This window comes from Dermacentor albipictus, chromosome 6, assembly GCF_038994185.2.
Source record: "Dermacentor albipictus isolate Rhodes 1998 colony chromosome 6, USDA_Dalb.pri_finalv2, whole genome shotgun sequence".
In the NCBI taxonomy this organism is placed as follows: Eukaryota; Metazoa; Arthropoda; class Arachnida; order Ixodida; family Ixodidae; genus Dermacentor; species Dermacentor albipictus.
In genome coordinates this window covers 88,314,292-88,341,918 of record NC_091826.1, presented here as the reverse complement: position 1 = coordinate 88,341,918, position 27,627 = coordinate 88,314,292, and the positions used below count along the sequence as shown (strand labels likewise).

The following is a 27,627-nucleotide window of genomic DNA, read 5'->3' as shown; positions in this document are numbered from 1 at the left end:
GGGTTATCATTGCGTAGTATGTACCACTGAAGTAATGCTGGCAAAGCCACAAGTCTGTTCACTTTATCAGCCTATAAACACCACTTGAGTACATGCGTGTGCCGGGTTGTTGGCTATTTACTTAAAAGGCCCCACACCAGTCTCAATTGTAAATGTGGGTTACACATGAAGCTGTAAAACGCCGTTGAAGGAGCATATTTCTTAATTTTCAAAAATCCATTTAATATTGAAGGTTATACAAAATTATAAGAGGGCTGGTCAAAGAATGTTTAGTAATTCTATCAAGATACGATACACGATACTTGAGCAACAAGTATTTGAGATACAAATGCAAGGTCCTACCGCAATTATTGTATGGGATACGATACCTTAAATTTGTCTCAAGACGCTTCACTATATTCGCAAATTTCTTATTATGGATGTCTACACTGAAGCAGCAAAAGTTTTGCTCAAAAATATTGCTTGGAAATTTTTAAACTCCAATCAAGCTTTTATTTAAGTAATGTCTGTTAATATGTCAATTTTTTTTTTGCTGAAATTATAATACTTCCTTTGCGAAACAGTTTCTCGAGCTTGGTTTAGCTGCTTAAAATGACAGCTCTCTATAAGCTGCGCTGTCAGCGGTTTTTGCTTGTCGCTTTTGTGCTTGATGAGAGTCGCTGCCCTGCTTGCCGACCAGTTTGCAGGTCTCCGTCGAATCACAAGAACGTCACTAAGCAGTCTCTGCACGATGGTTCAAGTGCCGCTGTGCAGTTTCACCTTGTTCGTTAACCTATTCCGTTTATGCAATACCAGATCGCTGGGTAGGTGTACAGCAGCAGCGCTCGTAGAGATTTTTTTGTGACGCATCGTGTATACAGAGCATATAAAGCTGCCATGACCTTTCATATCCGACTTATCTGCTGGAATAAACTGTTCGCTAGCGACGTATTCATTAACGGAAAATAATTTAAAGAAATTTTTTCTGCGAGAAAAACTTCTGCAGCTCAAGAACGTTTCATGTTGTGTAGTGAAAAAATGCTTTTGGCGCTTGCAAGCAACAATCACGTTGGCAAGATAGCCGCCTTATGCGCAATTCTCCCGGAAGCTGCGGTACGCAGGCATTGCTTCACAACAGTCTCACACATCCACGAGATCCTTGAAATCACTGATGAGCGAAAGCAACTAGGCTCAAGGCAAATCCCTTCTTGCATTGCTCAGACTTCGTAACAACGCGCCATGCAAAAGGAATTTCGATAACAACGCTATAGCGTCATCAGAATTTGAGTCATAGAAGCCGCACGCATCGATGTACGTACGCGGCAAAGTACGTTGGCTGCGAGCAAGTATCATGGCACCGGCTCAAGTAAGAACTAAGAAATCAAGAAAATAAAAGGTCGGCGGCGCGCAGACGGTTGCGCGCTTGTTTTTGTCGAGACGGTGTGAGCGCCACAACGCGACTGTGCTCCACCAGTAGGAATGCGCAGACTTCATCGCCTGCCCGCGCTGGAGGGCTCTAGTGGAAAGATAAGAGCGTCGCTGCCTTTCATTTTGCTAAGGTGACTTAGTGGCAGCAGTTTCTGCTTGAGAAGGAGAGTTCAGCCAATGCCTATTGTTTCGCACGGTGATGTTGCGATAGCAGTATCTTGCATCTCAATATACATGTATTATTTCGTGTATCGGAAATGAAAATGCTGATACACGTCTTGCCAGACGTATAATACAAATACAAGATGCCCAAATTGTATCTAAGAAAGTATGTACGATGCATATATCTTCGACACTGCCCGGCACTGAATTAAAATTCCTGCTACCATGCCTCCAACAGGAAAGCGTTCTTGTCATCGGAGACACGCTCTGCCTCTAGATGGGTTCCAAAGCAGTCTTAGTTCGCGGCCTTTCATACCAGAGCCCAGGAACGAACCGAAGCGTCGAGCTCCACTTTTTTCTTCCTTTGTGTTTTCTTCGGGCAGCGTTGCGCCTTCCGCACTTGATGATTCGTTATGGTGAGTGGCTAAACAGGCACTGCGATGAAACAATTGTGCATCTGGCCTCTGGCCTAGCCTCTCTGGCTGACGAGGGCTCTTGCCTAGACCCTCAGACACGATGTAATGGTCTGCTTCGATACCAAAGCTTTCCAGAAGTATTCGTGACTCTATCACCCGTATTCCAAATGTACATTAGACTTCAGCTCTACTAAATTATAATCTTTCTTACGTCGGCCGCATTTGCGTTGCGATCACTTTTCATGTCGAATATGGTTGATTAGGCAGTATTAGCCTTGTTCTTTTTGTAAATTTTGCGTTATAAGATAAGGCTATTCGCGTTGTCGCTTTGGAACAACCTGCAGCTTGATTATATCCTACCTCGTCGTGTTGTATGTCTGCTGAATTAAGGCACAAGTGATGTACAAATAAGCATGAGACGGTGCCAAAACTGCATCGCTGGAGTGCACTGTTGCTCATTGCAAATACCGCATAAATCTTCCAGTGCCGGTATGTAAACAGGTTCTCGTTATGATTTTCCTAAACTTCTCCATCCATCTTCACCAATGTTGACATCAAGCGCGTCGCATTACTGCACGTCCTGCTGAAACTTACTCTCACGCAGTACACATGTTAAAAAGGTTGTAAGACGCAGCCTAAATAACAAAGTCAATACGACATATAGCGATTACAGTGAACACAAATTAAGAAAATGTAGTATTGGCATCCGAATAAAATGCCAGCTTATTTGTACCCTAACGGGGCTAGATTTCCAACGAGTGGTGCGCAATGCAATACTCGAGTACGCACATGACCTCGCGCTACCATCTGAGAGCTTTCCGACACCCTCCATCGCAAGATTGCAAAAACCCGAGCTCCTACCTCGATCATTGTGTGGAACACGTCCATCCTTGCATCTCGCCTCTGCCGTATTGTGGCGGAAATCGGACTCAAATTAACAAATGAATTACTTCAGCTTGCCCGTAAGAGCATTGCTATTTGCGAAAGTACCAGGTAATCAACCGGGAGGTAACGGCAGCAACGTCCTTAGCAGCGACAGCTTGTGACGAACTGTAACCAAAGAGCCTTAAGTGGTGGGTCACCGCAGTGACCCACCATACCCTACTGAACTGCTAGTTCAACGCTAAGAAATAATCGTTAAGCTGGTCAGTAGTTAACGTAATCGAAGTTTTCTTTCTATAAGAACATTCATAGGGGGGGAGGCAAATTCCGGTGTAGGTTGCCCATTTTAAACGGGGCAAAATGTACGCAGCGCATTAGAAGAGGTGCCAGTAGCGATCGCAGATGTGCCTCTTCCTTTTCTATCGTGGTCTGTAATTTTGCGCTATAGTTTGGACTATTCGTGCCCCATTGAAATTCTTCAAATCCCTGGAGTTGGAGAAAGTGGTCACTAGGTGTCACTACCAGTTGTTTTACCAGAGTACGGACAAGATAATTTCTTGTTGGGTGAGAAACGAGTCTCGCGATTCCGGGCTCCTTTCATCGGAGTGCATGTGGACACGCAGCTGCGAACGGGTTGCCCTTTCGATCTCCAGCATCTTCTTTCCCGAACCATTTTCGGTCAAAACAAAATTTCTATAAAACTGTCGGCATAACTATATCGTTAAAGCGAAGCATCGTTTGGCTAATCAGATACCTTGTGGCAGGTAGGCTCATGTATCCAGTCATTTCACAAAAAGGAAACTCGTGTCATTCGGCGTGGAAGCTTAGTTCAACTACGCTACACTGCTACACACGAGGTCACTGGGTAAAATTTGGTCGTCGTGACAGCACTTCACCGAGGGCAAAGTGCAAAACCGCCTCGTGCATTCGATTCACGTTATAAAGTCAGGTGGCGCAAATTATTCGGCAGCCGCCGCTACTGCGTAGCGCATAATCGGATCGTCGTCTTGGCACGTAAAATATCAAAATCGCAATAGAAGTGCGTGAGCCGCGCAGAGCATCCCGATGCTCTCAACGTTACGCCACCAAAGCACTCAATGTGCGATTTGGCGTAACCACTATCCTCCCGTGTAGGAGGAAATCCGGCGCCAGACGCCGACGCCGGGAGTCTCGTGAGCGAAAAATCGTTCCGAAGCACTCGTACCGAACCACGCAGGGCCCCCGGGTAGAGCAAAGGTGTTACCGAACTGATTGAATTTCTCAAAGTAAAATGCGTCAGAAAAATTGTAAAGTATGGCTTAGACACAGCCTACAGGCATGATGGCATTGGACTGTAATTTCACTATACGAAAACAAGGTAACTGTGTTAGGCGGATATTTCCACACAAACCCCCTTTCCAGCGTTTCTACCATTCATGGAGCGGCACGTCCCACTCGATTCCTTGCAACACCACCCAGATGGCGCTCGCCTGCGCGCATCCGCGGCACAGGCAAGAGGCCACGTTTCCACCAGAAAGCTCACCTTCGTGCGTAGCGCTCGCCGCCATTGTTCTCCGGTAAACATTATGGTTACATCACCTACAGTTGCCGGGAAACAGTCAAGGATCTTTGAATGCCATCGCGTTCCACTGTTAAAGGCGAAGCTTAAGGTCCTCCAAATTTTTCATAAATGAAACCACCATCGCATTCATGCTTCTCTCGTACCAAAATCAACGAGCTCATTTAGACCACTGCCGGGTGCGTCGCGTCACAGGGCACTAGCAAAGGCACGTGAGCCCGCGCTGGTGTGCATTCGGCCACAGATTTGCCCCTACATTGTGTCGGTTTCTGCTATTCCTGCCTCAAGGCAACTAAAGTTTTGAGTATACAGCGACGCATTCGGGGTCGGCTCCAATTTCCTGGTCCTTTCTTCGTAGCAGGTAACGCTACGAATATGCTGCGTTACATTAGTGAGTTCTAGTATTTGCGAATGCAAAGTTGGGGCACGGAAATTGCCGGACTAAAAAAGTAACTCCAAAGGAGTACAAAAAATTTTTGAGCTTCCTTCCACTGCTGTGCAGAGGGGTGCAAGTGAAGCGCGGAATCGGTGGCTCTTCGTGGTCGTTAGGCCTCGGCTTCGCGCTCTCTCACGGCGTAGTCGGCACGTCGACGACGACGAGCCCTTTCTCGAGGGAGTTCCCGCCTGCGTTCATCCAACGCTGCCTGTTCTTCCGCTGAACGAATGACGCGCGGCACGCTCCCGTTGCCGTTCCTTGAACGCCGCCTGCTCTTAGGCAGAAAGAACCAATCTCAGCCTCCCCGTCTGACTGCCGAGCCTGAATAAACGGGAAACGGCGGGCGCGAGTCGAGCGAACACGCGATCACACCCCTTTTCCTCCTCCGGATGGAGGGGACGCTTGTGATTGGCTCGTGCGCTGCGTCTGCTTCACGCTTATAAAACCCCGCTTTAAAGCTCGCGTAAGAACCGACAGTGGCTGAATTGGGATGAGTGAGGTGGTCTCGATACCCTTCAAGCAATTAAAATTTTTTTGCGGCATGGGTTTTCTCTTACGGCAGCACCAACACCGATGCCCACACGAGTGAGACGATACAAGCTTCGCTTGAAAACGCAGCCGTGGGTTACGGTTTCCGTCCCCTTCGGTAGCCAAATCTTATTTGCGTAAGCAAAGTCTAAATCTCTGCATTGTACTCCGTTTGTGACCGACCCAGGTCGCAATGATCGCAAGTTTCTTCGCGCAGAAACAAAGTGTAATCTTTTGTATGCTGTTGACGTCATAGTTTCGTAGTAGTGACTACGGAGGAAAAACCAGTCTCCCATCAACCACACCTGCTTGCTTTAAACAAGCGCGTTCGCCCTTCCGATAACCATTCGAAGAACCCCAGACTACGCCGATAGCCAGTACCTACAGTACGCCTCGCATAGCTTTGATTCCCGCAGTGCGTGGGTTTTGCATATCTTATTCGGGTTATAGAAAAAAACTGAACCCTAAATCGTGCATCGTCTACGGCGATGGGTGGCCGGTCTGAGGAAAGCAGTCTTTCCGGCAAGTTTCGATTTTGTTTGATGCGTCTTGCTAAACTATAGGTCAGGCCGAGTGCATTCACGACTGTCGAATTCGTTCGGCCATTCAGTGTCGGCTCTGACAGTCAGTTTTTGTCCACAGATGCGTCCAACGCGTCGTGTGTGATGCGTCTATCAACACAGTTGAACCCATGGTTTTCTGGAACGCCATTAAGACCCACACCGGGGAGCTCGACCACTTCGAGTGGAACTGCGACGACGCCCATATGCGCGGCCAGGTGAGCGTGACCCGTGGATGACAGAAGTAACAAGCCATTTAGCGCTGGCCGCGACGGCCCGCATGTTGTGACTGATGCCTATGCGAGAGGAGAGATTGCCGGCGCATGCTCATACATGTGCATTTCAGCGTTTTGTCCTAGGCTATTCAGGGAAAGATCACATAGGCCCTGCTGGTCATCCGCTGAGCACGCAAACAGAACAGCTCCCGTGTGCTCCCGTGTGAACAACTGTTACGACGAGCGGTTTTGGAGCAACATATGGGCTGATAAGCAGCGGGGAAATTCTGAATGAGTTCCGATTAACCTAGCTGTCAGCGCTAACAGTACAAGCACGCTCCGTGTGGCTTACAACATAATCTCGCGGATTTAGATGTGAGCTAAAGCTTTAGTTCGATAGTGGTTATGGATTGGCGTTTTACTGCCGTCACGTGTCAAATTCACTCGAACTTACTTCACCTCTGTTAATTTCTGTCGCAGCAGCGTGAACACCGTCGCCCGTGTACTTAGATTTCATCTGCACGTTAAAGAACCCCAGGTGGCCGAAATTTCCGGAGTCACCCACTACGGCGTGCCTCATAATCGTAAAGTGGTTTTGGCTCGTAAAACCCCATAATTTCATTTTTTGAGAAGTCTATCGGTGCATGAAATTGCGTCGTTTTTCTGTTTATTAATCCTGTCCCCAATCTATTCTTCCAGGTACCTCCTGCGATAGCTACCATATGGTATCGCTCGCTGGCTGCCCTGACATCTCTTCGCAAGCTGCTCCTAATGCGTGTGTTATTCGACAGAGAAACAGCGCTAACGCTGGGACGCTACATGGAAGATACCACTGCCCTTATCCATCTCACCGTGGATGACGTCTCAGTAACCATTCTTAGAACTTTTTGTTTCCCGCTACGCTCTATTTGAATTTAGATGCCTGCATGCTTCTGAATTGTTCCTCACTGGCACGCTGCATCGTTACATTGCGTCGTAATCAAGTGTGCCAACTCGTATGGTCCTGTAGCATATTCGGAAACAAACGGCTCTCGACTCACTCACCCATTACGAAGTTAGTTACGGCGCACCTTTATCCGAAAGAACTTTTGACTTTAGTAGTGACCGGAAACCTTTTTCCTGTCTGTGCACCATGACGCAATGTTTATCTCGAGCCGGAAAACTGGCAACGCCAGTTATTTTCTGGTTCGTCTTCTGGGGATAAATTTGAGAGAAGGCTTTCGCTCGTGAATACACAATTCAGGCGCAATGTTTCACCCGCCATTGAACTTTCAGAGCTGGCACTATCTACTTGCTACACTGGCACTATGTACCACTCGGCTGCCGCATCAGCCAAATTTCAAGGCAGTCTTTCAGTTCAGACGGATATTCAACCGAAAGCGCTGTAGTGCCAAAAGAATCTGGCATTTCCACCTCCAGATGTATAAAGGACAAAAAGTTTTAGAATAAGGGCTCCAAAGAAACGGTATTGAAGCCGCTGCGCATGCGTGAGGCGCACAGTGCGTTTAGCTTTTGCGTCAGGCACGCTATTTGAGATTTAGCGGGAACCCCTAAAGCTGCCCAAAAAGCCTTGCGTCAAGATACATGGCTGCACCCATCAAAGCGGTAGCTCAAACCCCGCACTAATGTAGACTATATTCACGGTTACACGCGAAGTTCTAAAGCTGGAAGTGACTGCGGTAATCATTTTCTGTCAACTCTATCATCATTCATCATCATTCATCATCATTCATTAATCTTCATTGATATTTCTATCAATGAAGATTGATTTGGTAGACGCCACTGATTCCGAGTTCGATTGTCAATTTCATGGCTCGTAGGCCTCACATGACTTAACTTGGCTAGTGGAGGCACGTAAATTTCGTTACTCAAAACTAAGCGCAGCAAATTGCTTGCTGCTAATAAAATAACCTCAACTATAATTAAACGAGGAAACTAGTCGACACTCCTTATCGTAAAATAGTATATTTCATTTTATAATTTATAGCTTCTCATTCACTGCACAGTAGCGCTGCCAGCGCAAGACTCTCTCTCCGCAAACGCAAAGCCCTACTCTTTAACTCCTCAACCGTACGTGCCCCAACCCTAGAACCCACTAACCTTTTGGTTCCCCAAAATATTGGGGCCCCTATTCTAAATATCTCTAAAAACCGAGGTCAAATATACGTAGCAGCGCAACCGCTACACAGCAATTTGCTTTGCTTTCGCCACCTCTAGTGAAGCGCATAGCTTTTAAATTGAAAGTACACGAGTAGTTTGTGTGCTCGTCTCTGCGCCTGCCCACCCCTAGTTGCATGACGGTACTGGCAGGTCTCAATCGTGCGTTCCTTTACTAGCAAGGTGTTCATCTCTTCCATATAACGTCAGACCTTGGATGGTTCCGCTCGTCCATCAAAACAACGATGGTCATAGTTAACCGTTTAGCTGGCAGTTCAACAATACTGACGCACCACATCTGCAAAAACCAGAAAAAAATTCAAATATTAGCCTGTCATTCCATTCTTTTATTTGTGCACCTACATAAAGGTGCATCTCAAATACACATCGATCTTGTCACAACTAGGACCATATGCTAGTTTTTGACCCTACATTTACACTCCACCAGCTGTTCAACGAAGTATTGATCTGCTGTATCTTGCTTAGTTTTTTGATGGAACGCTGCAATATTTCACTTGTTACTTCATTTGAGCAACATGAAGGTATGAACTAATAAATACATTTTCTGTACAGTATTCCCTAGTTTGCCTGTTAGTGGCTGAAATGTATCAGATGCGTTTCTGTAACAAAAAATGCCCATGACACTTCGCCCTCCATATGGCGCAGCTATTCTTAGTTCCTGCAGAACGAAGAATTCCGGTGGCAGCGAAGGTGTAATTGTGCTATAGTTTTCAGATAGTTTCATGCTTCATTCAACAATAAAGCGCAGTGCAAGCTCGCTCTACGCAAGTAATTTATTCCTCTAAGTTGACAGTTGCTAACAGTACACCGCTCTTGTAAACGACGAGGCGGTTTCAATTCCCAAACATCGCCGCGATTCCCCACCAACCCCTGATCACAGTGCAGAAACTATCGGGCGCCGCACACTTGACGACTAATTTTTCACGGCCATGCGGAGTACTAAGTCATTCACTGCGGTTTTCCTGCAAGCTTCAGTGATTGTATGCGTGATATAAAGCTCACTAAATTCGTACTAAATTACGACTATAGGCCTCCATGAGCCTGGAGAAAAGTTTGTTAAAAGGATTGGTGGTATCTAGTGTTAAGCGGTTAAATGGCATTCTGTGGCCGGCAAGGTACGCATAAGATAGCGAGGATTTCCTTATGACGTGAGGCGATCAAAATAATAGAAGATAAGTAAATAACTACACGACAGCTAAATTGCGCTCTCGTAAGTGTCTGGACATCGCATGCTATCCAAGTAAAATATTTGCACATGTCTGCAAAAAACAAATGGGTAACGCGTTCTCTACCATAAGCCTGCGTACGCGCGGCGGATGCAGGATCTGATATATATTTTAAGACATCGTACACAATACGCAATCGCAAATCGTCATATTGACGAACATTCCTCTTGGCAAGGCGACTGGAGTACTGCGATCAGTATTTGTCATCCTGTTTTTTTAGATTGTCTTTCTTTCTCTAATCCATGTAACGACTCCCCGAAGAGTCGCCTTCCTATGACGTAGGAAGATGTTCATGCAAAGGGACGCTGATGCCTCGGAACAATAGCAGTAAACATCGTTTAGACGCGTCCCCTTCTGCTGCGGATTTCAGTAGGTGAAATCTACACAAGATGTAACATACAGAATAGGAAAGCCGAAATGTTGCCGCCAGCACTCATTGCTTCAAAGAAACGCAGGACACGATTCAGTACAGCTCAATTATCCGAGTGTAGGAGCTGCGGCAGCCAACCGAAATTGCAGCCTCCCTCGTGTGGGCACTTTTTTAGCACCATAGCCATGGGCGTCGTTATGTGACCGGTTGGCAGCGCTCGCCATTGAGCTTCTTCTGATCGACCTGTGCTCACTTGTTTACAATGGCCATGGCGGCCGCACACATGGCTGTCCCATCCACTCTGACAGCCGCTATATTCACTGGACTATGTGAAACATTGGTTAATATTCCAGAGGCAGCGTACTTGTTGCTTTCGTTTATCTGTTAGCTCTGCACTGCAATCTTATTGCAAGCTTACCGGCTGAAGACGACGAATGTAGTAGCCTGTTTGCTTCGTTCCCTTGCATTCGGCGTCTTGGCTGCGGTACATTTGCAATGCTATTGCGGCCGTACACCCGCTGTCGTGAACTCTTCGTAAAACTTCGGAAAAGTGCGTGCGCGCGCTGAAAAATCTGTTTGCCACCTGCTCCGACCGCAGAGGTTGGTTCCGACTGCAACATTCTTGTGGCCAGCGCCGATCGGATAAGTTAGGAGGGGCTTTTTGATTGCTTGCAGCGCCGACTAAAAATGTATTCGCGTTTGCGTGGGCTAAATTATTCCAAGTGGTTGAACTATATCTCACCAGCTGCTTGATTCCCACTATTCCCGTTTCAGTTCGCTGCCGTGGAAAGTAAAGTTGCTCGAGTTATTCAGTCGTGTTTGTGTGGGGAGGACGTTATAGGGCTTACCCTAAAGCTTATAGTTTCATCGTCTTTCGTGATATTTTGTCATCGTGGTGGTGGTGACGCTGTTCTAACCTGGAAGTCGGTGCTGAAATTAGATTATTCAGCGCGGGCGGTTCACCTTGTACAACTCTTGTGGGGAGATGTGCATAGACAACTGCCCTGAACACTGGTATCCCTTGATGGCCCGAGGCTCGCGAGCTCGTGGAGCTCGTGGGTCGCACTGAGCGACCCGGTATCTCGGCGTAACGACGATCGAGGGGCCGGCGGCGTCAGGTGCCTGCTTCCTCCCGATTCAGAAGTTCACTTTTTATTTCCCAAGGCAAATAAAGTGAAATTATTTTGGGTTGCCGCAAAATACAGAATTGACGCATTGTCCCATGGAAATAGTTGCTTGGGTTTGACACATGTTGATCAGTACAACTGCAAGCTAATTCTTGCTACCGCTTTCATGCTTACTGGTTTCCGGTGTATTGGTGCTGGTGTTGGCGACACCTGTAAAAGCCCTATACAGGGATCATTAAAAAAAGAAATGCGGATGTATGAATAGGGAATTCATCGAATCGAACAACATTCGAGGTGACGTTCCGATGCTGAACCCCGATAACTAAAAAAAAAATGTCACATGGAGAGTTTCATGGATTATGGCAACTAAAGACATTATTTAATAATGATGTTCACAAATCAATAGTAATTGAAACGACAATTGGAAATCAAAGCCGTGTACAGAAATTGGACGCGATAACATTAAATTGGGTGGGAATAAAATAACAGCACGTCCCTAGTACAAGCACGAATGCAGTGCTGGATTAATGCGTTAAGGGCAATAGAGCACCGCATGTCGTTTTGAACGAACCAAAACATCGTGAGATTTTCTGTATAAGTAGATTTGTCTAAATACACTAAGAACTCGTACTCTGCCCAAGGACATATAGTTACTCAACGACGGCTAACTATTCAGAATATGAGACTTGCTTTGTGCTTTTGCACTAACGGGATCGCTTGCACTACAACCACGGTTCTCCTGCACCGGAACCGGTCTTCACTCTTGTTTTCCTTCAACGTAATCGCATGGGACAAATATTCTTTAATTTGGAATAGTGAGGTTTTGCACCGTGTTGAATAGCAGACTATTCGATTCCTATTCTGTGGTCTTCCCGCGTGTTGCGCGAAATTGCCGTCTGGACAGGCGCGCTTTGGCTTGCATTCACAGGTCGAAAACGACGATGCTGCCACATTCCTAGACTACTTGGCCCGCAACCGCTCGTTGAAGAGTATTTGGCTGCAGAGACCCCTCCTCGTGGCCAGAGCAGGCGACGCCCTTGCGGACGTCGTCCGTAAGCACCCTACCCTCGAGACAGTTGAGGTAAGATATAACCGAGCACTCCTTTTTTGAGTTGTTTTTCTCACTTGATGCAAATCTCTCCAACCGATCTTTCCGAGAGGCAAAGCGTCATCACGTCTTCACATCTAATTCCCCTTTACGTCCATTACTTGATGTCAAGCCAAGTACTAAGACTATGTAAATATCTCTAAGAACGATGTTTTTTTTTCATTAGTTTAAAATGCGATATAATTTGCAAGAGAAATGCGGCTTCTTAGACCTCAGCTGCAGGACGACTCGCACACATTCCTGCTGGCGACGGTTAGCGCTCGTTTTCGGAAAGCACTTGTAGTTAGGCTTTTACCCTCGCTTCCATCAATGGGCCGTTTATTCGATGAGGTATAGCTCGTTCACTCCCTTCACTCCGCAGCACACCTCAGCTCCATAACACCACTCGTCTGTCTTCTGCTCGCTGCACCATAGCTGTCTTAGCTGCAGGTTTCAAGTCTCCTCGAAGCTTTATGTGCCGGCTAGTCAGGAACTGAAGCAGCATTGACTTGCACTACAGCCTTCCGGCGTCGCTGGCAAAATTCCGCCAAAATTTGAAACGCACCCAGGTTCCATTTCATGGTAGATGACTGGCTACTTTTACATGTTACGCATGCAACCACTGCGCAGCCTACCCGCAACTGCAGGCGGGCCCACGTGGCCACCGTTGCGTAGTAGGAGTTGCCTTACCATTCCGTAGCCTCTTAGATCCAGTGGCGCGTGGTACAGCACGCGCAGGCTAATCTCGCAGGTCATACTTTCGCCCGCCCTGCAGTTCGCCCCATGAGCTCCGTTTTCAACTTGTGCTTCCTACGAGTAGCTGACCGTAACTGATGTCTCTGATCTACTGTAATTTAGCAGAGGAAGGGTATGTTACTGAACACTCCGTGTACGGTAAGTAAATCTCGTCACAACGCAGGTCACGCTCGTCCCAACGCAGGTGTTCGGTTTCACGTCAAAGAGCTTGAAATCAAGTTGTAAGAAATGCTCGCTTATAATGGTCCCTCCAGTGGCCCCATAGTTCAGGCTTCCTTAATTAGTCGGGGTTTTTATGGTTGCACTGTATATGTTCGTTCTACTGACCGACATATATCTACTTAAGTACGCGCGGGTCCTACCATTCCACGTTTTACCGCTACTCTTCAGGACCTCGTGTTGCGATCGCTGGTCAGCCTACGGGTCCAGTCGCGGACGATATAAGGGCTGCATGTCATGCGGCCTCCCTATCGCGTCGAGGCCTCATTGCTGCAGTCGTAACGGAATGATGCGGAATAGATGACAACGTTATCTACGGCACAGAACTGGTCAATATTCTAAATCATTTCATTATAGATGAAGTTACAGGTACGCTGGCATTTCTATTCAACGAAGTCTTATACAAGATAGAGGTGTGTTATGGCGTCTTTATGATATCGAACATTTTATTACCGAAGTGGGTGCTAGTTGTGGCATTGTCTGTGTTTTAGCTTGTCATCGGACAGATATGATTTACAAGAAAATTAGTGAACGGAGGTATAAATTTCGTCCATTGGCTAGGATATTTTTGCATATGGGTTAGTCCTCATTAGCGAAGGGGAGTCTAATTGGCGGTGACCACGGGACGATTTGTTCGGGTAAACTTAACGATAAATGTGGGTGAGATAATTGTAGGTTTGTTCTAAACTATTCTTTTTTTGTTTACAGGAGTGCGCGTTTCATTTTCCTGAATAAATATCTCGACGCTTTTTTGAATGAGAATTGCAAAAACTTATTCCAATTGAGTCACTTCAGTGGTACTTACCCCAGGATCATTTTCCGATTCATGGTCGCTGGATAATGCGCATGGTTTCAGATAATGAGCTTTCCTCGTGTGTAAGCACAAGCCACCACTGGCCCTGCCTGACCATTCATCGGTTTGTTCTTCAATAATCACCAGCGCTAGGCACATCTCCGGCTCTTTACGTGTCAAAGAAGCTGCTAAGCACAGAGAACCGCCTTTTATTTGTTAAAAACCGAATAGCTGCTCAGTCTGTGATCAGCAAGATTGGTTGTTGTCCCAAACCAGGACTTACTCAACGCACTCTTGCGGAGATGGAGCATTTACATGTACCTTATTCCACCACAAATATTTTGAGGTTTTACGGATGCAATTGTGGTTTTCTCGCTCACTACAAATAGCGAGACCACTAAATACTGCACATTTTTTTTTTCTTCAAGTATACGCTATTTCCAAATGTGCCGAGCATTCGTATGCTCAAATAATAAACCTCAACCAAAATATTCATGTGCATGCAGAAATGTCTTTTATGCAGGGAATGTGAATATCCATAACACATAGTAATATTTGTATTTGTAACTAAACTAAGCACTGAACATATTTGAAAGTAGTCTTTAGGGTGAATATTGCCTACTTCACAAGCCCGCTAGTATGAAAGTCAAACCTTCCGCACATGACCATGCTATTCCCACTTCCCAAGGACCAAGCAAAATCCAATCCCATAAACAATTGCATCTTAGCCACAAATTTTATGGAGTAAGGTCTATCAAGAAATTCGCGCTTGACGAACACGTCCTTTTTATATAGAACAAATTGTACGATACACTCATGCAAACTCGGTCCTTATTGAAGCCTTCCAGCACATTTGATCCCGTGTCTCTTTATGAGGCTCACAACCCCCGGAGCATGGCACAGGTTCAACTTCTCCCTCAACACTGGCTCCGCAAGCTTTCGCGTCAAGATCCTGACGTCTCAAGGTGCCAGTATTTAAGTGATAGTGCAGAGCTGTGTTGCGCAAGCCATGTACGTCGCACCTGTTTCTACTCGAGGGTGGACATCACAAGCGCCGGACTTCCCACTACCATTTGCGAGGGTGCCCAGTCCTCAACACACTACTTCCGACGAGCAAGTTTATCACTGTTTCTGAATGACCACAAGGTTGAGCCATAAAGGCGCATGCGACTTGAACGGAGCAGAAGACAATAACATGGATGCACAAATGTGGACAGGAATGCTGTAATTTTACGTTTCACTTCGCTTGCTGGTTAGTTAGCTGCTCATTTCAGTGAATCTCGCTTTCCCTCTGGTGTCTTTCTGAACGCTCTTGTGGGGCCTCCGAAGGACCAGCTTTCCTGGGGTCAAATGTGCCTTGGCCCTGGAGAACTACCTTATATAGCTGCTCAATCGACATGCCCGCCCTCCAAAAAAATAGATAGCGTAGAAACTGCTCGAGCGCCTGGTACAATGCTTGTGCAGACTTATACTCCAAATCTCCACGCAGGCCAGTGTCATCAATGTTATGAGACCTAGTCCAACCAGTATAAACCACAGCGCTGTGGCAACCTGAACTGCTGCGGACGGCGGCGCTTGAATTGATGACGGGAGCAAAGTAATGCAGGTGGCAGCGTTAGGTGCGCTGATGACGCTCCGATCATCAAAGCCGTTATTGCTCTTTAGCGCGTTATCCACCCGTGTCACGCCATTATCCATCGTGATCAATCGTACTCCGGCTGCGTATGGCATGGCAGCACGGGCGCGTGTTCTCACCACTCAGTTCGCGTTGCAGCGAAATGAGCGCGCCATATCTTGAAAGCGGTCTGCGGTGGAGACAGTGCATTGGGTACTGATAGCTTCGTGTGCGCCGTGTTCTCGCCGCTTAGTTAGCGTTAAAGCGAGAAGCAGCATGAATGCGAATTCGCCCGCTCCTGAAGCCTCTATGATGAAAACGATAGTCTTACGCGACGGGCTTTCCTCGTTGGGTAGGCATAGAAATGCTAAAGCATTTAAAACGCAGAGGAAACGTCGGGTCGCCGCGCTGTGGGACCTCGGAGGAAGCCGAACGCAGGAGAGACGTTAGATCCAAACGAGAAACCAAGTTTATTCAGACCATCTCAGTAGGTGACCCCAGAACCGGCAAACGACTGCGCACGCCGCTCGAGCCCACGCGGTTCTGTCTCTACGTCGATGTCTATGCGTTGACCATGGTGCAGCCAGGGTACTGCAAATGCCTTAACCATTTTCCTAAACGCATACATACGAGCGTTTGGCCAGAACCTCTCCCCCCCCCCCACACCCTGCTGCCGCACTTTGCAAGCACGCACATACACGCACATACGGGTATGTTTCGCTTAACCACGCCTTCATTTTTGGTAGGCGCCGCACTGCTGATTCGGTTTGCGATCTTCCAGAGCAGTAGCTCTGAACGCACGCGCGCTGTACCGCGCGCACTGCTTTAGGCGGAATAGCCAATCGCAATAGTGGTGGGATGAATTCATTTGTTTCGAGGAAATTAACTAAAGTTCTCTCGCACAGCAGTCTATTTCCCAAAAAAAGGGTAACTTTTGCTTCGCTTACACGTGTTATATAAAGAACGGCTAACTTCGCTAAAGAATCGCTAACTTGTCCCTCGGCAGTCTGCGCGCGCGATCCTTCAGCTTGTCTGCGATTCAGTCAAACTGCATTTTCGATCGCGCATCGCGAGCCGCCATATACCAAGTACTGTCCGTTGTGCCTGAATTCCTTGGCTTCGCCTAATTTTCCGCCAGGTCTCTGGCGGGGGAACCGCTAATCCGTCAGCTCTGCTGAAGGCAGCTGTGCAGAGCGTCAGCCTGCGGACACTGACTGTCAACACGTGCTTCATCGCTGCCCCGGACGTCAGGGCGATGGCCGCCGCCTTAACTCGACGTCCGCCGTCTCCAGCCACTCTTCGGGGTGCGACCGCGGCGCCACCTTCACCGACGAGCCGCCTGGAGAACCTCAGCTTCATAAACTGCCCCAAGACGGGTCTGCCGTTGCAGAGAGCCTACGCCAACCTCATCGGAGGCAAGCATTGACATTTACTCGTGCGCGCTAGTTAGAAGCGACGATACACAATAAACATTTTTTTGCATGCGTTAGGGTTAATTTTGAGGAGTAACATAAAATTATGTGAAATTGAATTGTCATTCATTTTGGGGCATATCTTGTAAGCGAACATAGTAGCTGTGACGCATGGCAGTAAAATTGCATGCTAAGCACTAATAGCCATCGTGACCGATCTCTTGTGTCAGATTCTTTAGGGCGGAGCTGGTGGTCCAGATTAAGTTTCAGTCACGGATTTTCACCCTGCAGGCGTAATACGAGCCAGCTGTCGTGTGGATTAAAGCTTTCCTAGTCCTTGGCGTAAAGTTGTCAGTCGGGACAAACCAGTACCCTTATGGATGGAACATTTTATACTACCGGTTTTGAAATCGTAGGCGCACCTCAATTTCAGTAACAGTTACCGAGTGCGGAAGTTTTTTATGCTTATATAGGAAGTGTTCCCAAACACCTGCTTCGCAATGCAGGTGGCGGGCGCATTGAGTGTGGCGTGTACCGCAACGTGTCTTTAAGTACCGCTCCAGTGCCTGGAGAAAATTCTATTTCATGGAGTGGCACGGCTTTAGTGGTACATATTCTTAGGAGCGGCCAGCGCAAGTCGGAGAAAGAACAAAAGGAAGTAGAAGATACGAGTGCAGACTGATAACTGGCTTTTTTCGAACAAGTGGTTAATGATGCAGAGAATGGGATCATGTGATGGGGTGACTAGTACAAGTGGTGAGAGTGTGAGCCTGTCTTGCCATTAAAAACTTGGCGTCTTTATCACGCAGAGGTAAACACCTGGTAATATGTTCAGTTACCATATCGTCCAGCTTGTCTTAATTAGGATTAGATGCCCTACTCGGTTACGGTACTTTGCGTGGTTCGCTCCCCACCGCCCGACAACCACTGGTACAAGCAGGTCCCTTGCTAGGCGTCCGGCTCGCTAAGGCTTCGCTGCATGCGGAACGGCCCCAGAGACCGCTATGCTAGCTATGCCACGACCAAGTCAGACCAAATTGCGCTCAAGTATGCTGGTAAGCGCTGCGGAGTGACCAGCGCTCGCGCGTATTTTGCTTTATCGCCATTGGTGGTACTTTGGTTATGAAACTCTGTGGCTCATGAAACTTTTCCTGTGTAGCTTCGACTAATCTTTCTTGCATAGAATAGAGGTGAATATTTTGGTCATGGCAAAACATCTAACCTCCCATTTCTTCTACCCAATTGAGTTTCGCATCTGTCAGTGTGTTGTGATATTTTCAAGGCGATAGCGTTCACGGCACCATGTCGCGAAAAATCTGTCTGTGCGTCAGACATCGTTTCGCGAAACATCATTCCGAAAACCACGAAGGCCCTTTACGTGGCGGAGCCGTAACTGAATAATTGAATTTCTCAAGTAAATCGAGAAAATTGCAAAGGAAGCCCACAAATGCACGCAAAATTGCCGCGCGACTTGCTGCTCCAAGCACTTCGCATGTATTTGCGGGCTTCTTTAACGTTGTATGTATTTATGTAGCATATCTTGAACATCAAAGCTGATTAGGGAGTTTTAGATGTTGCTCTACAATGTTCTTAGCAATTTTCATCTAATTTTTATATTAGAGAAGCTGAATAATGAAGGCTAATTACTTAATTAGGCGGAATGAACAAAGTAGTTCGAGCAACTCCAAGCCACGGCAAACATTACCTTTGTTCTGTCCAGCTACGTGTCATTTGCATTTTTTTTTAACCCTGGCTAAAGGTAGGTGGTACAGCCTGCCTAGTAAAGGGCGATCAGAGATGCTAGTAGAATGTTTTTTTATTTGCCTGCCCCTATTCAAGGGCCACTGCATTCCAGGCCAACGCGAGATTGCCTGGTACACTTTGACACATGCGGTGTAAACACTATGCGTCCACCTCTCAGCGGCATTCTTCCCACAACTACGGTGAAACAAAAGCGCCAGAGCGCTCGTTACTTTAGCTGCACCCAGGCGGTCAAAAAATTCTTCAGGCGTACCTCGCAACATGCAGGTCGCTGGTTTTTCGGGGAATAAAACGAGAGTGCATTCAATTACTTTTCTGCATATTCCCTGCATATTCCCTCTCCCATTCTCTCCTGCCATGTCACTGTCATGGCGCAGGTGTGCTTCTAAGCCTGACGCTGACGAACTGCAATCTCTCCGATGTCTTCGCCTCGGCTGCCGCGGAAAAACTTCTCATCGACACCCGCCTGCGAGAGCTATACGTGCAGCGAAATCAGTTCTCCATCAATGGACGGTATAACATGCTCCAGGCCCTAGGGGTGAGCCACAGTCCAAGATTGAAGTGTCGCCATGATACTCTAACTTCTAAGTGAATTACGGCATTACCATCGGTTCTTTTTCTTCGACGAAGGTGATCGGGTAGATCGGCAGCGCATTTCAAAGTGCAGCAGGAAAAACTGGCGTGAACTGGCTTGCTCGGAATCCTATATCGGAATATCCAGCAACACCTGTCTCGTAAATCTTCGCTTTGAGGCATTAGTGTGATTGCTACGGAAATGCAAGATAATCTGAGCTTTTGTTTCGAGGACAAATAAGTTTCAAATTCTTGCAGCCCTCGGCAACTTAGTTTTGCCTATACCCTTAAAAAATGGCCTATATTGCAATGAAAAAAATGTGGGGAGGTGGATGGTATAGACAAAGGTTTCAGTGTAACCGAAGTAGACATTTAGTTATCGTCTCTACGATGTATTGCACTGCATGCATGTATTGTAAGAAATGTTGTAAGTGTTTCGGTTCAGTTGTTATCGAATGTATAGCTTCGATGTTGCATATAGCACGCTCCTTCCGAGCCATTGCATTAAACATCGAAAGCGCTCCTTTGACCTTCCCACTGAATACAAGAAAATTCACATCTAGCTCAGTGCTTGAAATGTGGGGCCAATCAAGCGCATGCGTCCCCGAGAAAGCTTAGAGCTCCGAGATTTCATCAACACCATACGCGTGATAACACGACCTTACTGGTAATGTACCCTCATAATTCAGTTTTAAAACAGCTGAAAGCAATCACCTGTAAAGAACCAACGCTTCATTCCTACTTCAAGCTTTTCTGTTTAAGCGTCGCATAACCAGTCAACTTCGTAGTGATAGTAGTGAAAAATAACACCAGGTACATTACTCAGCAATGACGAGCCTGGCATTTCAATTTGTATCGTGAATCTTTTCAGTTAAACATTTAGCCTCAATGAAAACGTTTGTGCGGGACGTGTTTAATAATATCGAGCTCCTCAAATATATTTGCGCTCCGCATAATTATCGCGGACACCCTCGGGCTTTAAAATTTATTGCCGGAGCTTTGCTGGGGTGTGTACAAGTTCCGAGCCGCATTCCTTCAAAAGAAAAAAAAAGAATGTGTCTAGGAGAGCATGGCATGGTGGATGATGCCCGCTGCTTTTTCTTTCATAGGCAAAGAGTTTACATTAAAGGGGCCGGGTCATACAAGCCAATAAAACAGATTACATATAGAAAAGATCGGCTGGCAAAACAAACGAATCAAATGGGTAGAATATCAAAAAGTTCACGCGAGGCCCGGAAGTGCTGGCGTGCAGCTTGCATAAAGTTGAAATGAGCACACTGTGTCATTGTAGGTCATTTCGTATTACAGAAATTGCTCGCAATTCACTTTTACTTCAAGGTGTGACCGTCTGATACATTAGTGTGGCTCAAGAAGCTACTAGATATACAGTAGAAAAGCAGGGCGCAAACGTCGATAAGGTGGTAGTCCTAACCCCAAACTCGTGCTCTCCTTCAACATTCTGGTCAACGTGGTTACACGGTATAAAGTTAGATTACAGGTTCCAACGAACTCAGGATAAAAAAAATTCGGAGCAAAGTTGAACTGCTGAGCATCGGCGAAGAGCATACGCCATGGAGAACCTGTTGCAATGCTTTAATTATCTGCAAGTGTTGTCGCTTTCCAAATGTTTTATTCAGTTACCTGCGAGATCTTGTAGTTTCATCGAGCCTATAGTTGCCATCTTCTTTTTTAATATTAGAGTGGTCGTTTGTGCCTAACTCAAGCGTTCTAACTAATGCTTGAGCAAAACTATAAGGTGAAGTGAAGTGAAGTTTATTTCCAACACCGAGTCGGAGGCTCTTGGGCGAAAAGATGTCGCAGACATCTTGAGAGTGCCCAAGGACCCATTAAACAGCAGCAGACAGAATGCAAAAATAATCATCTGAAACGCTGTACAAAAACATACGCATGAAATATAATACACGCAACTCAACACTTTTAATGCACAACATAATTGCATATAATGCAGATGTCACGAAATCCTTATAAGCACTTGTGCAAAGGCAAAAAATAATCTTATACATCAAAATGAAATATATACCAAATAGCAAAATAAAGATGTTGTTCGAATGATTCTTACATGTTTAAAAGCATATTTCGCACATGTTTCTTGAATTTATATTCTGGCAGTTCGAATTTGGTACAAGTTAAGAATTTGTTCACTATTGCTGGTAACTGGTATTGAAGAAGACATTCTCCGTAGCTTGTACGGGAAAAAGGAACTGGTAAGGGTTGATTACGGAGAGAGTATCGGGGGGAGCTATCAAATGAATGCTCATAAAGCTTCTTCTTTTTTGTATAAAGTAGTAGTTTATATGTATAAAGATCACTTGCTCTAGTAATATCGTGCTTTATGAATAGCTGATGAGTACGCAGTTCACGAGGGTGCCCATAAAAATTTTCAAATATTCTGAGAACCTTCTTCTGCAACACTTCGAGTCTGTTTAGGTTTTGAACAGTCGTTTTTGCCCATACTAGCGCGCAGTAAGACAAGCGAGAGTAGAAATGGCCGTAATATATAGCTTTCTTTAGCCATAATGGAACTAGGTTTGATAACCTGTACAGACAGCCTACAGTTTTGCCCAATTCAGAAGCAAGCCTGGACACATGGGTATTCCACGACATGTTTTCCTCGAACCAAACACCAAGAAATTTTTCCTTGCGAACACACTCTAATGTTGTGCCTTGAAATGAAAATTTCAGATTAATACATGGTTTGTTGGTAGGCCTAAAAATAACGTATTTTGTTTTACGTGCGTTTAATGCAAGTTTGTTTTCATTTGGACTTGCATGTCTCACGGTGACGCATGCTTTCCTCGACAAAGTATATATAGGGACGGGTAAGCTTGTGCTGAGGAAAGCATTGGTCAACTTGCCGAACCATTGGCTCCCGCTTTTACCTTTTACCGCTTTTACGACAGCTGGCTCCGATGACGATCATCATGCCAGCGTTCCCATACTGCCGTACCTCTGCGAAAGCGCTGGCGGCACTGGCCCACGGCCAATCGGTCTGAAATTCTTTGCCTAAGTATATAGCGAAATGCAAACAGGAATGCGACATAAGAAACGCATAGCGCGAACGCGGATCTACAAAAATGTGTGCGTGCCTTTCGTCAAGAGGACCATCGATGAAGACAATGTGTTCGTACTTTTCCTCAATTCTGTTGCCCCTTTGTCGTGTGCCACACAGCTTCGCTGGTCACCCAAATTCAGAGTTGAATGGCTCACGATTTTTTCACGTTGCCCAGCACTATCAACGTGTCTCCCCGGAATAATTTACATGCTTTCAAAATGGGTAATACAATAATACGATTTTCTATCACGAATTCGACATAGCTACTACAGAAAATCTCAGTATTACTCGTGCTATGCATTTCGCCAGAACGCCCCCGTATAGAAAATCCTCAATATATTAACTGAGGCAGCACCTCCTCTAAGGCATTTATTCCAAACCGCTGTCGCAACGCCAACCAGTACAATTTACGCACATGCGTGTCGTATTCTTCGCCTAGCACAATGTTAAAACCGAAAGTCCCGTATTTCGTGCACCGACTGCAAAATCTCTCAATCGGCGTGGCTTCGCACAGGATTCACTTTTCTTCGAAGACGGCAACTAGGTCTTCCTCAGCGCCTATGTGCCTCCCGCAGGTGAACACGACACTGGAGACATTGGGAGTTAACTTCGTGTTCCCAGCAGACTTAGGCCCTTTGTTCGACATCATCCGGCAACACGACCTCTCCTCTCGCCTGGTCTTGGGCTGGATAAATCCGGACGGGGACGTTTTCGCCGAGGGACACAACTTGTGCAGGGCGGCCTCCGCCTACTTTGACCTGGACAGGCGCGATCCCGAAGACGCCAGAATCCTTCTGGACACCCTGGCGTCAAGCCGCCAAGTTAACGCGCTCACCTTGTACTGCACAGAATTCACAATCCCGTCGGTGATCCGATACCTGCCTGAGGCTCTCGCCAAGACGAAGTACCTCAGGTATCTATCCTTGCTTTTGTCATGACTACTGTTGACTAAAAATACTCGCTTGCAGGCAGTTCAAGGTTATATACTCCTAGATATTGCCTATACTCTATGCATACCCATCTCACAGCCATGCTTGTACGCGTACAGAAACGAAGCAATCAATTACAATGCCAATCCATTAAAGGTTTTCCTTCATTACCATGCCTAAATTAGTGAAGAAATAATTCCGCAACTACAAAATGGAGGAAGAATTCTTCGACTTCTCCCAGATTAAGGAAATATTTGATCAACTACAAAACTAGGAGCAACTATAATTGATCATAAATGCATATGATTTTTGTGCACAATTCGGCATGAAACGAGTCTTTTTCAAGGCCCTCTTCCATAGGGCGCCTAGTCAAGAATGCCTAAATAAGCAAACGAACACGCATCCCTCAAGTTAGTATGCAGACGTAGGATTTCTCCCATGATACATACTAAACGGAAACGCTGCGTGCAGTGAAGTTACCCTCCTTCGAATTACCACAAGCTCTGTAAAATGACTGACCTTGCATGCTTTATAGCATGTGCCGCTTGGATACACCAGAATATCTAACGTCCAGAAGCTCTATATTGTTGTGGAAGGATAAAAGAGAAAGGAAGATCGTGAGACGCTCGCTGCTGAGTGTTGCTCTTGTTCAGCAATCTTAACTAACTTGATCACTTGTATATGTATTGTAAGTAGTCAGTCTATACTCCTAACATCCCCGTAACAGTATTTCTCGAAATACCTCCCTTTATGAACTGCACTCCATGGTAGATTTTCCCAGTAACTCCTGCCTATTTTCATGTCATACCATGTTCCCCGTGATGTCTGATGCGGGGAACATGGTATGACATCACAGCATTTCTATCGGCATTAGCTGCCACCTCGTCACTGGCCATCAACATGAAGCAAGAAAACAAGCTGGAAAGCCAAAAGCTGGGCCCAACAGATCTTGGCCCCGGCATTCCGTCACAAGCTAGCTCGACGTGGAAAGAAACGACCGGTCGATACGCAGAGATCTCGCATGTTTCTTCCACGGTATTTAGGTGTTTCAGCCTCCTGGTTACTGCGTTCTCAAGCAATTGGAACACTCGTTCGTAGGGTCATCGTTTGTAACGAAATGGTTGTCTAATGGGAATTTTGCGTGTTATGTCCGCGAGGCCTTTTTCTAGCAGCCACATTCATCCCTTAACATATGAACAATGCCTCTTCTATCTATGCAGAGAGCTGAAACTGGATGTTGCTGTATCTGAAGCCAACGCGGTCAGCATACTTCGGTCGCTGGAAGATAATAGGAGCGTCAAGAGGTTGTTCCTCTCCAACATGACCTTCAGGAGGAGGGCAGTCAGGGCACTCGGACGAATGGTAGAACAGAACCGCACGATGAACCTGCTCTATATCGACCTCATGGACAGCGGTGTTGACAACTGGACCCAGCTGCGGTCTGTCTGCCGCGAGCTGAAGGAGGCCATTCTCCGCAATCGCTTTCTCGTAGTAGTCAACGTGGCTGTTGGCGATGACAACCGCGCCAGTGACTATGTCATCAAGGAATCGTTGAGGCGTAACATGGTGAGCCTGTTTCACCTCTTGAGTACGATAGCAAATAGTTTTGGATCAATTAACCCGTCTGTAACCTATCTTCTGCTCTCGATGTGATGGTACACGATCGAGTGCTTATGCTCTGCACTGCGAGAGTGCAGAAATTAAGCACTTCGGACTGAGGGCCTTTCCATGGATTCTGCACATCTCAGTGACAAACTCCACCTTCTCCGATACGCAGATGCTTGTGAACCAAGCCATCCGGTTCGTCTACGGGTCAATGCAGAAGAGTGATGCCCTAGCCTTCGAGACCCTGCAGTACTCGTACTCCGTGCACTTGACGATATGCGAGAACTACCGCCTCGACGACAAGGAGGCGAAGGAAAAGGTCGAGGACGCTCGTAACCGACTGGCTGCCAATTACTTCATCTTCACGGGCGTCGTCCGGAGGAGAGTAACTTGCGACCAACGGGGAAGAACCACGCTCAACGATCTCGACGTGGATCTCCTGGCCCGCATTTGCAGCTACCTCAGCCTTACTGATGTCATGGACGTCTAAGGCGCCAGTGAGAGCCCCTCTCTTGCTATACATATGCAACTGCCCCACTGCCTCGCCTCCAAAAACGTTCGTGCGAACATTCCATACGTGTTCGTGAATTCAAACCGCTACGATTAATGAGCCGCACTTCTCGTTAAAAAAAAACATTTCCTGCTTTTCCCAGACCATCATGCGACTTAGCTGCAAATTTTGTCCTGTCCATCCGGATTAGAAGACTTTTCTAACGTCGAGCAACCACATTAGGCGTTCCATGTACCGCCATGGCAGTAACGCCATCCATTCATACAGGTCATGTATGGCTGTTTTCAACAAATTATACCCCGTATTAAGTTTCCTGCTCCCTAAAATTACTTCCTTGTTGGTTTTCATCGTACTCGAGCGCTTCATTCTAGCTCTCTCGAAAGTACCCAATTTCACGGTGGTGCTACACCGACAGTGCGCACGGCGCTTTCCTATCTTGGTACCCGTTTGATTAGCCCGACCCCATATATCGTCTTTTTTCCTTCGAAAAAACAATCTCCACTTTTTAATCATACTGATCATTTTATGTCTTCGTTTTTAATCTTTCGCAACCGTGTTATAACACCCTCACCGTTTAATGTGACTTTTACGACAGGTTTTTCGAAAGTATTAAAGAGCGGCCTACTTTCCGAAATGTTCGTCACGTCGGCTCCTTTTCGAGCTTTTCCAATTCTTCAGAGTTTTGATGTATTAGCGCTAGTACAAGTTTAAAACGAACATGTTTGTAGTTCGAAAAGGGGCGGAAATTTGGTGCTTTAATAAAACTGTTGCGGCTGTTGCATCTCCTTTTTGCGTTTGTATTCCTTGCTCAAGTGTCGGCGCACCAAGCAAATGTGTTCAGAATAGGTATGGAGTGAGGCACAAATATTAAGTATCTGCTCTCCAGATACGCTTACTGTCGTTGTGCAAGTACTCTTCCAAAGCTCCAATGTTCACCTTTAAAACTTTGACCCATCATAGCAATTTCGCGCATCAAGCGTCGCGCGAAATGACACCAGCTCGGGGTAGTTGTAAGTCGCATTGCTCATTATTTCCTTCATTGCACTCGCATTGGGAGGTACTCATTTGCGCTGCAGATTTGAAGAGACTATTCATAATCTCTGCTGACTGTACTTACAATTCGACAAACGCCATGCTCTCTGCCTGCCTTCAACAAAATCCGGTAAGTTTTTTTTCCCGAGAGAGGTCTTGAGTACCTGGCCTTGTAGCTCGTCAGCCTTCGAATCCAGGCGCGCTCTTTTACACTACTTGGGCTGTGGACACTCCTCGTTGTCCGGTGCGCCTGATTCACCTTAACTTTTTTCTTCTTTCGACCCTCCCTGCTCAAATGTAGCATTTCAAGCTGCACTCTGCTTTTCTTTCTTTAACCTGTAACTATCCTTTTGTGTTCCCCTTATGCCCTGGCCCACTTCCTGTCCGTGCCACCACGCACGAGCAGTTTACTGTTGGAAATACTGGCTTCACGTGGGGAGAGACGGGAAAACCCCATCTAGGAATGATGTCTTCTCGTTTCTTTCCGGGGGGGGGGGCGAAATTAAAACCACTCGTTGCCTTGTATTTAGGCCCATGTTGAATAACCCCAAAAATTGCTCCATTGTGCCCATTTGCAAGATGCTTCTTAAGCAGCTAGCTGTTGAACATAAATCTTCAATATTAAATTTCAATTTACTACTGCTGTTCAAGTACAATTGGTTCTTTCTTGTACAATGTTTTATATGCCTAACGTATTCTTTATATACATTAAACAGGCATGTCTGATTCCAGGTGCAGAAAAACGTTGCCTCAATGAGCACTTCGCTCGCGAAGCGGACATGAATTTACAATTGTTTAACAGGGAGAAGCAGGCTAGCTTGTGGTTGATATTGGAATGCATCATGTAAGCACGCAAAGAACAAAGGACAAAACAGGAAACACACAGGACGGGTCCTGTGTATTTCCTTTGTTTGCGAGGTTACATGATGCATTCCAATACATTTACAAATGATCACAGCCCCCCTCCCTACTCCCTTTCCTCGAGAACGCGTTCTGTTAACGCATTCCTTTTCCAGCACATGGATGATTGGAGAAGTCTCCGTCTCCATGAGATTTCTTGCTGAAAACAATCACTCGGTAAACACGCAAGTCTGTTTCTCAACTAAAAACTCGCGTCTACAAACATTTGTTCACCGTGTGAGGCGTCCTTCCACAATATGGAAGGGGAGTGCAATGGATTTCCGATAACTATAAGC

At 46.4% G+C, this 27,627-nt stretch overlaps 1 protein-coding gene across 1 annotated transcript in view; it reads left to right on the top strand.

The window, feature by feature from the left end:
* LOC139061278 (uncharacterized) overlaps window positions 1-26,180 on the top strand; it is a 42,880-nt gene extending 16,700 nt beyond the window's left edge. The window contains exons 4-11 of the mRNA XM_070541003.1: window positions 6,032-6,167; window positions 6,864-7,031; window positions 11,994-12,146; window positions 16,674-16,950; window positions 19,086-19,246; window positions 22,930-23,267; window positions 24,504-24,849; window positions 25,061-26,180. Coding sequence (XP_070397104.1) covers window positions 6,032-6,167; window positions 6,864-7,031; window positions 11,994-12,146; window positions 16,674-16,950; window positions 19,086-19,246; window positions 22,930-23,267; window positions 24,504-24,849; window positions 25,061-25,378 — 1,897 coding nt within the window. The 3' untranslated portion in view covers window positions 25,379-26,180. The remainder of the gene's footprint in view (window positions 1-6,031; window positions 6,168-6,863; window positions 7,032-11,993; window positions 12,147-16,673; window positions 16,951-19,085; window positions 19,247-22,929; window positions 23,268-24,503; window positions 24,850-25,060) is intronic.
* Window positions 26,181-27,627: the final 1,447 nt, after the last annotated feature.